This window comes from Cajanus cajan, chromosome 9 (genome assembly GCF_000230855.2).
Source record: "Cajanus cajan strain Asha chromosome 9, NIPB_CcT2T_4, whole genome shotgun sequence".
NCBI lineage: Eukaryota > Viridiplantae > Streptophyta > Magnoliopsida > Fabales > Fabaceae > Cajanus > Cajanus cajan.
This window is the reverse complement of record NC_138525.1, coordinates 16,327,138-16,337,398: the sequence shown is the minus strand read 5'-3', so window position 1 is coordinate 16,337,398 and position 10,261 is coordinate 16,327,138. Positions and strand designations below refer to the sequence as shown.

Sequence of the window (10,261 nt, the reverse complement as noted above, 5' to 3'; positions counted from 1 at the left end):
TGAGATCAAGAGATTTATGGTGAGCAAAAGCTTAACCAAAAGATAAGAGGTTGCAGTTGTAGTGATTGTAGGAAAAGTTTTCTGAGATCCCACAATAAGTGTTAAAATGTTATAATGTGGTGAACGTCTAAGTTTTTTTCTAAAGGCTCAACCAAAGTCAAAAAGTGCAATATGTTTGTCCATGTCTTAGGTTAGATTATTTATAGTTAATTGTTTATATATTTTATGGGCCTGAAAATTTTGAGATCTAATAAGATAATTTATATATCATATCGTATATATTTATTTTTATTAAAAATAAGATTTGATCCATATTTTCTGACATTAAAATAATATATCTAATCCATATTTTTTGATATTGAAATAATATATCTGATAATATTTATTTATCCTATTTCAGTTAATCCAATTTATCTTAAATTATATTTGAGATGATAATATATATATATATATATATATATATATATATATATATATATATATATATATCTTTTCGTATTTGCCTAATTAGTGTGGTTAGATTTAATAAAAGAGAAAAAATTCTCATAATATGATGAATGAAAATTTAAACTTTTTGAAAGATGTATCTATTGGTGATGTTGACTATGAAAGAATTACTGGAGGGAAAAAACTTTAATTAGTGTAATCTATCAAAGAAAAACTCAATTTTATTATATTATAAATATTTTTATTCTAAATAAATTTATTATTTCTCTTTGTGTGGAGAAGATATTTGTTGTTTATAAATAAAATCAGCACCTTAATAACGGAATATTCATTGTATGTGCAAAATGATTTAATTTAATTCAAAAAATTAGAACACAGATGAATAGTGTTGGAACACAATTAATCCACCAAATCATATTTGAGATTCCTTTTCCTTTTAATGTAAAATAAAATTAAAAATAAAAACAAAGGCAAAATTCTTCCTCGAACTTTGGACCCATATATATACATCAGGAAAACTTCTGCTATCTCTCAAAAGAGCCTACAAAACCTTCTGTGATTCTATCCCGCTCTATTGGACACTTCGTATTTTATATCCGATACCTCTCTCAAGAAAAAGAGAGGTAGAGAAAAAAAATATAAAATACAAAAAAAAATATTGAGAAACGCTTCAATGGCGCTTAGGAAACTCCTCACCAAGCGTTTCTTCGAAGGTACCAAAACGACGATGCCGTTTGAGCACAAAGTTGTGTCGTCTCCGCCTCTCCAACAGGCGGTATCGCCGCCGAGTGCGCCGCAACCGAGCTCCACCGCCGATGGAGGATTCCTCCGACAGTTCTTCTTCCGGCGAGCCGTGTACCACTCCGCTCCGACGAGGCTGCCGGAGTTCCTGACTCTCCCGGTCGGAGAGCGGCTCCGCGAGAAGCTCAAAGGCATCAACAGCACCGCCGGAGATCGTCTCCGTCTCGGCGGCGTGGCTCCGGCGGAGCCAGGCATCGGAATGTCTGCGAACGACGCGAGGAAGATTCTGAGAGCGACGCAAATGGAGAAGGTGAAGGCGAGGCTGAGGAATGTTTCAGAAAGTTCCATTCCGTTCTCTGAGTTCTTGCGGATCTGCGTGGAGGCTTGCGAGAATCGTGAACAAGGTGCTGAGTTCGCGAAGATCTTGGATGACTCCGGAAACGTCATCGTTTTGGGAAACGCCGTTTTTCTCCGGCCGGAGCAGGTAAGGCCAACTCCCTAACTCATATTCTAGTTTCTACTTTATTTATTTATTTATGTTAAACAAAAATGAATATAACTTATTTTGCTTCAATTTTTTAGTAGATAGTATTTATTTGACGAGTGATTTATTTTTCTTTTGTTTTTTTTGTTTTTAGTTTTGTCCTCTTTTACAAATTACAATGATATATTTTTTTTCTTCAACTTTATAACTGTTTTAAACGTCAAAACAGATTTTTGAGGAAACTGATATTGGTTGAATTGTGATTGAGTGCATTTATAATTGAAATTTATTTATTTCAGTGATTGCTGGATAATATTTTTGTAAGTTGAATGAAGAGTTTCATCTTTCAAACACAGAATGGATATATCCTTATTGTCAGCAGTATCACAGAAACATTAACATGATTTGGGCAGATAATACATAACTGTGTAGTTTGATGATTTATCTTTAAATTTATGTTTGCAAGAACATGTATTTTTTAATTACAGAAATTAGTCACAGTTATTTATTTAATTTGTGCTATTATTATTATTATTAATAATTATTAATTATTATAATGACGAGAAATAGATGGTAATTTATTAAAAGTCAAAACAAAATTAGAGGAAATTAGTGTCCTAGGATTCAGATTCTGTGACAATTTTAGCTGCATGCATCTTGATCCTTGAAACACACAGATTCTCTGCAGTCACTGTTGTACAGTCGCTTTTGTGACTGCATAAAAATATGGCCATAACAATAAGCTACAGTACAAACAATAAATATTAGTAACTTATTTAAAGTCATAAATATGTGTCAGTGGAAGCCATTAAATCCAAATTGTGTTACGTTGAGTTTGGAACTAAAGGTGATCCTTATCCTTGTGTGGCGTAACGGGCTCTTGCCCCGTCCATACTACAATAGAAACATAAAGGTTGTGGAGTTTGGACATGTGGAATGCGAGGCGGCTATTATGCCTGTTCCTGGGGGAGGTGGTGTTATCACTTACTATCAATCACCACTTTCTGCACCAGTTTTAAGTTGCGTGATATACCCTTCTTTTTCATTTATTACTACTAGTATTTGATATATTTACAGTTTTTTATTATGACAATAATTAATAACTTTTCAACTTAAAAATTTGTGTATATAGGTATATTAACCTACGTTAATTATGCTTATTTTTCTTTTTTGTAGATAAAATTTATGTTAATTATGCTGTGACCGTGTGAAATTTTCTCTTGTTAAAAATGTGTCACCTTTGTCCTAACTGTAGTTGCCCGTGGGCTTTCCGGCATGTCAATTTATATTTTTCGGGCAACTCCAAATTGACAAAATTTTAGACGGTTTGTTCATGATCATGGAATTACTATGGTATGTGTAAAAAGATAAACATATGGAAATAAAAAATTATAGTAATAAGTGTTCACATATTATTAAAATAAATAAATAATAAAATAATTTCAAAATTCTTTAAATTTATAAGTATACAATAAAATTTTTGTTATAATTATAATTAGTAATTAATCTCATTGCAGAAAGTGTGAGATTTGATTGACTTTAAAAAATTTGAGTTAACGTAAGATTTGATTGTATTCCGGTTAATTAATATTCATTATTATTAATTTTTTCTTGATTTTTCATTAATTTATAAAAATATTATTTTGTAGGTGGCAAAATCAATAGAGAGCTTAATCTATCAATCAATAGCCAACCCAAACGATCCAAGAAGGAAGGAGCTAGAGCAGATGGAGAAGCAGAAGGGTGTTATTGATGACAAGGCTAAGGCCCAGGTCCGGGCCGAGCTTTATTTTGGACTGGGCTTTTTGACAGTTCAGACCCTTGGATTCATGAGGCTCACTTTCTGGGAGCTAAGCTGGGACGTGATGGAGCCCATATGCTTCTTCACTACCTCCATGGGCTTCGCTCTTGCGTATCTTTTCTTCCTCAAAACTTCTGCAGAACCCACCTTTCAAGGCTTCTTCTATTACCGGTTCAAAGTCAAGCAAGAGCGTCTCATGAAGACGCACAACTTCAACATGAGTAGGTACAACGAGCTATGTAAGGCATGCTATCCAAGTTATCATCATGGTGGTGTTAATGAGAACTCTGAACCTTCTCCATCCTTCCACCACCACCCAGGGGAAGCACATGTAAGAGCCTTGCATCGTTAATGAATAATGAACTATTTATCTTGGTATTAATTACCATGTGAATATTTGTCACCATGCATGTAGTCAAGTGAAAACTCTATGTTTAATCAAAATGGAATGTACAAAAACTGCAGTAGATAACTTCATTTCATTTTAAAGACTGAGATCTCTTTCTATAGTTTAGTAAATATAAAGAAAGATGAATCAATGCTTTGGTAGATTTTTAGCTATGATTGAATGGTTGAAAGTTGCATGATATTCCTTCAAAGGCTAAAAATTATTTTAGTCTCAATTGGAAAGTTTTGCCCATTGTTAGACTTGGTTGAGCTTTGTACAAATGAAATAGGGTTCCAATATATAATGGAAAGGTGTTGTCCGTCTTTCTGGCCTACCACTCAATGATCCTTTTTGGTGACTCTTCGGTATTTTCTCTTCCATGATATTGAGATAGAAGTTATAATATTTCAACTCTAAAGTACCAAAAATTGTATAAATTTTAAAATTAAAGTCTATGATTAACTTATTATCTACAGGTTCTTTTATAAGTTTGATTTCATCTTTTTAGAAGTCTAGTTTATTAGTATATTTAAAAAATACATTAATAAAATTAAATAAGCCAGTAAATTTATTTTTAAATACGTGAGCGAATAATTTTTTAACTTACATTATAAAAAAAATAGTTTATTGAATTATTATTAAAATTTAGAATTTAAAATAATGAAAAATTAATGTGAAAAACAACACATGTATATATCATGTACAATAATAAACACTCATGCACATATTATGACCAAAGAAGATTATTTAATTAAAAAAATAAATATTTTTTATATCTCATTTAAAATATTTTAAATAATTAATTATGAAAATGAAGAAAAAGAACAAGCAAATATGCGATTATAAAAGTTTCTATTTTTGATTTCTTAATTTTTTACGAATATAAAATATAAAATATGTTTAAGTGTAGTGAAAATGTAAAAAAAAATATTGATAATTTAATTTTATGTATTACAAATTTATTTATTTAATTATATTATTGAAAATGAATTATGTATATTACGTTTTAGTACATGTTATATAGATAAATAAGTTAGCTTGATAGACTTAACAATTTTTTTTATAAGTTTAAGTATAATATTTTTTTTAATAAATAATCTTTTTTTAAGGTTTAAATTTGATTTTTTATTAAATAGGTCAAATTAAGTCAAACATTAAACAGGTTAAATCATAAGTCACTGTTTATTGTCTAATTTATTTTCATCTCTAATTATTAGACAAGTTTTTTAAAAGTTATAAAGAAAAAGAAAATTGATTCTTAAGTTTATTTGGAGTTTCAATTTGACCTATTAAATTGTATTGTCAATTTCATGTTGGTCATTTGCATCATATCTATCAAATTATTTTAGGAAAATGACACTAAAGTCACTATTCATCTAATTGTCAAAATAATGACATTTTTAGTTTAGAGTTCTTAACCTTTTACTTATTTATAACATACAATTATATATGTTTTTGTTTTCAATATTATTAGATATTTATAAGATTATTACATCAATAAAATCTAGTATTCATCAAACAATTATATATGTTTTTATTTTAATTATTATTATATATTTATGAGATTATTACATCAATAAAATCTTATATTCATCATACAAATATTTAATTATATAAATAAGAGTTAAGAGAATGAAGTTTTTTTTCCTCTATAATCAGCTTAAGGTGAGACTAACAGTCAATCCAAAAAGAAATCTAAGATAAATTATTAGGTTCACAACACCGATTTATCTATAAGGGATTGAACTTATGTAATTAGGGAAATATTTTTAAGATTAAATTGTTTATCTATAAGAGATCGAATTAAGATTAAACCGAAGGATAGTGACAGGCTAAAGTCGAAATAATACACAAATAAAAGTATATTGTAATAATTCGGTTGTGATGAAAAGAATATTAATTTTCTTATGAATGATTATCTAGTGATAATGTTTTAAAAATTAGATTAATTATAAAATTAGTTAGAGTATTAGGTTAATATGTTAGATGTCAAAGTAGTGAATTAGTAATTGAATCACATAATTCGATAATTATTAATTTTTTTTTTAAAAAATTATATCATATATTTTATATTTTTAAATTTTAATAAAATTTATATCATTTTTTAGAGAAATCAAAAAAATATTATAATATAATAACAATAATAATAAAAATAACAATAATAATAAAAATAACAATAATAATAATAGAATAATTAAATTATAGGTTCTTTGAACCACATAAATTAATATATAATTTCAAATAAAGAATATATTATAAATTATTTAAGTCAATATAATAATAGACTATGTTATGGTAATAAAAAATTATTTGACTTAGTAGTAAGACACTCACACATACATGAGAATAGTTTTGTGTTCAAATTTTACCTTTAACACTTTTACAAATATTTTACTTATATTTTTGAGTTTACTATCGGTCACTGGATCACATGTTACTAATTCAATCAATCGGATCAACCAATTTCACCTATGTCTAAAGGCGATGTAAAAAATCATTAGGAGATGTTTGGTATGCCTAGATAACCTATTCTCAAATTCAATCAATCGAATCAGTCAATTTGAGTCAATTTCTAAAACTATGCTTAAAGGCAATGTAGAAAACCTTTAAATAAGGAATATTGGTTTTCCATGTTTGATAATTATTTAAAAATAAAATCTTGATTTTCCATGTTTAGTAGTTATTAAAAAAAAGATTCCTAGGAAATACTGTTTTCCATAAACTATGTTTATCTCATTAGGTTTTGTCAACTATATTTTCTACGAATCCAACTTATATAAAAAAACACATTAATTTTATTAACTAATTAAAAAATAAATTAAATTAAATAATTTATTAGGCATATTATTTTTATATCACTTTAAATTATTTTTTTTTTAGAAAAAAGAAAATCAGTGCAACATTTCATGTATAAGCCTTTAATAAATTATTTTATTGTATTTTATTACAAAATATTTTATTGTTATTAGGTAGGAATTATCATTTTTTTTATATCATTTTTCTTGTTAATCTAATAACAAAAATTAAATATTTATATAACTTTCATAATATATGATATTTTATAATTTAAATTTTATAAATTATAAAACCGCATCCCCAGGAAAAACTTCCCATTGGGTTGTGGATATGGTGGACATTGCCATGTTTTTTATGGCCAAGTTTGATCCTGTACCTGCCTGAGGGTACACTCGTAATCTTCAGGGGAATATGAGAACCGAACGAGAGTTCTAGGTGGATTCTTCGGAGGGGGAGGTACCTGCAAAAGATACTCCGAAGCTTAAGTCAGTGTGGGCACGATTTTCTAGGGTAATGAATGAACAGTGACATACCTTGTTACGTGTGACCTATTTATAGCATCTGACATGGGCCTGAGCGTGATGGGCCCTCTCAGATATTTACCAAATTAGGTAATACGGTACTAATTGGTCGTTTAGGCTTTAATCATGTACTTACCTTTCTTGATTGTGATTACTTGTTATGACTTGCTTAACCCTTCGGCAAGAGGCCGAGCCGGCTAATCAATACTAGTCGGAACGGCAAATGACCGAACCGTCTAGTCCGTATACGGCAGCCTGTATACTTCCGGTATGTTCTATGTCGGAACGGTACCTGACCGAGCCGACTCGATGAATGATGATGGTCCATATTTGCATTAACCAGACTGATGTCGGTTCTCGGCCTCATGCCGAGCCGACGTTGATGGTGATGCTTGTTCGTGGCTATGCATGGGTGTCTGACGAAATGGCACGTGTTGGCCCACGTGACCGATACGGTCTCTCCGGTACACAAGCCCCCCAGCCTTTGAGGAACGAAGTGACGCGAAAGGTTAATGAAATAAAAAGAGAATTTTTCAGTCGGTGTCGTGAAGAAGAAGCTAAGGGTTACAACTGATGGTGGGATATGAAGAGTTGTAACCGTTGGGTATTTGATGGCGTACGCGGGAAGTTATGGTGGGATATGAAGAGTTGTAACCGTTGGGTATTTGATGGCGTACGCGGGAAGTTATGGTGGGATATGAAGAGTTGCGCGTCCTAGACCGTTGGATCTAAATGATCCAACGGTAGGCACGAGGGGGTGTCTCTTCAGTTGCCTATTAAGAACGCCTATAAATAGATGTGTAGGAGGAAGGATTTCCACACGCAAACTTACTAGCTGCTCCGAGCCGAAGATATCTGAGAGCGTTTTGAGTACTCAACAGCAATTGGTCAAGTTCAATCATCAGGTACGTAATGGCTAACCTGGACATTGTTCATGTTGACTCCTCTGGGGACGAAGAGGAATCTAGGTTAAGGACGACGCCGAACCAGGAGGTAGCGTCGGCTTCAGCTTCAAATAGGGACGATTCCACAGAGTCGGCTTCGGGGTCCGGTCGGTCGCAAAGCGGGAATGAGTCGGCATCGGCTGTAGGTTCCGATGAGCAACCTAGTCGGGGTGGAGAATCATCAAGAGTGTTCCCTCCAATATCAACTCCAGGATATTCGTGGGTGCACGGTGAGGTTGGTAGTGTATACTCTCGGTATACAAGTAAAAAATCTCTGGTGGATTTTGTATCGGCCGTGAAGTTTTTGGACTTTCCTGAAGATGAGGAGCCTTCTGCCATCTTCTTTCAACCATGCCGAGGCGACGGGGTGTCCAATCCTGATTTTGTTTATTTGAGTCAGGGGACTTCTAAATACCCCTTTTTCTATGTGTATGATTATATGTTCCGGGATTTGAAGATATCTCTCCCATTTGACGATTACTTTATGGGTATACTTCGGCTTTTGAATGTGGCGCCGAGTCAACTTCACCCGAACACCTGGGCCGCTATGCAAGGGTTCAGGCATTTGTGTCTGGGTCTCGGTCTTTCTCCTACTCCACATCTATTTTTGCACTTCTATACTTCTCGGCCAACGAGGAAGGCCAAGTGGCTGTCTTTGATTCGCCACAGTGATTGTCTACTACAACCTTTCACCACCTCCTACAAAAAATTTAAAGTGGGATTTATGAAGGTGATGATTCGGCCGGAACCAGGGAATAAGTACTTCTTTGACGCTGAGGGAAATCCACTATTTCCCTTCTACTGGACCCGGAAGCCGCGCAAGTATGACACGGTTTCCAAGTCACGCATGTCCCCAGAGGAGAGAGGAAGTCTTGATTTGTTAAACAAGTTGCCTCGGCCCTTACCATGCCGTCCTCTTGTCCGATTGTTTGATTCGGCCGATGTGGTCGAAGAATTGATCGGTATAGTATTTTTCCTACTTGTTTGAATTCAAGTGTTATCATTGATTTTGACTAATGATGTGCAGGTATAATGGCGGCTCATGACGATTTGGATATCCGCAACTTGCTTCGGAACCAACTTGCGTCGAACACCGCGAATAGGCCTGCGCCGGCCGCGCGCGTGAATCAACCAGCTGGTCAAGGTAGTGGGGTCGGACCCACGTCTCGGCCGAAGAAGACCACCCGGCCCCAACCTGAAAAAAGAAGGCCTGACTCTAGGGCCGAGGAGGAGAGTCGCCGGGCAAAACAGCGCCGAGTGGTTAGCCCCCCTGTTCCCGAAAGCTTGTCGGCACCAAGTTTCTTGGCTGGCAATGTTAACGCTCAGGATTTCCTGAGTCAAGACCTGACCTCCGAGGTAGGGCAGGGGCTGCTGAGCCGAATGAGTTCGGCGCAGAAATGGAGCTTCTTTTGTGAGTTCCAAGTGCGCGCTGTGGCCATGGCACAGAGTATTGTCATGCAGCCGAACGGTGAGGCTGATGAGTTGCGCAAACAGCTAGCTGAGCAGGAGAAGTCTCTTCAAGAGACACTGGCTGCTTTGACCGACGCCCAGACGGCTAGTAGCAAGTATCAGTCCGAGATGGATCGCCGAGGAAGAACCGCTGATGACTTGGCCTTAAAGGTACAGCGTCTCGAACTTGCTCTGAAGGGCGAGACTGATAAGGTGACAGCTCTGAGCAAGGAGCTGGATGCTGAAAAGGCTGCCTTTGGTGCTTATCAGGAGAAGGCGCGCGCCAAGGTTCTCAGTCAGCATCAGGCCGGTTTTGCTCAAGCTGCTCGGCAGGCTTGCTACTTCGGTGACTTTCCCCCTGACTTCCACCTGGACATGACAAAAGATTTTTTCCAAGGGAAGTTGGTGGACATGACCTCCATTCCACCTGATCAGGAAGCCGACGAGGAGGCTCCGGCTCGGCCAGTTGGGCCGAACGAAGAGGAGACTCTGAACGAGGAGGCTGCACCTGAGGATGGTCCAGTTCAGGGGGAGGCAGAAGTAGTGTCTTAAATGTTTCTTTTGTATTATGGGGCCGATAGCGCCTATTGATAATGTACCTTTCTCTTTTAATAAAATTTCTCCGTTCTTTATGTTATAACTGGCGTGAACTCTTGTGGTGATTAACAACTTAATTTGCGTGAGCCGTCT

At 34.7% G+C, this 10,261-nt stretch overlaps 1 protein-coding gene across 1 annotated transcript; it reads left to right on the top strand.

The window, feature by feature from the left end:
• Nucleotides 1-992: 992 nt before the first annotated feature.
• On the top strand, nt 993-4,022 carry LOC109795212 (calcium uniporter protein 5, mitochondrial). Its single transcript, XM_020354652.3, has 2 exons — nt 993-1,672; nt 3,322-4,022. Exons 1-2 carry the CDS (start codon nt 1,121-1,123, stop codon nt 3,823-3,825), a joined length of 1,056 nt encoding a protein of 351 aa, XP_020210241.2. The 5' UTR covers nt 993-1,120; the 3' UTR covers nt 3,826-4,022.
• The last annotated feature ends 6,239 nt before the right edge of the window (nt 4,023-10,261 follow it).

What these genes read in the sequence shown, in the direction of transcription:
- LOC109795212 (XM_020354652.3), top strand. Translation starts at nt 1,121, where the DNA reads ATGGCGCTTAGGAAACTCCTCACCAAGCGTTTCTTCGAAGGTACCAAA. An exon ending in TTTTTCTCCGGCCGGAGCAG is followed by an intron (nt 1,673 to 3,321) that starts GTAAGGCCAACT and finishes ATTATTTTGTAG; the next exon opens with GTGGCAAAATCAATAGAGAG.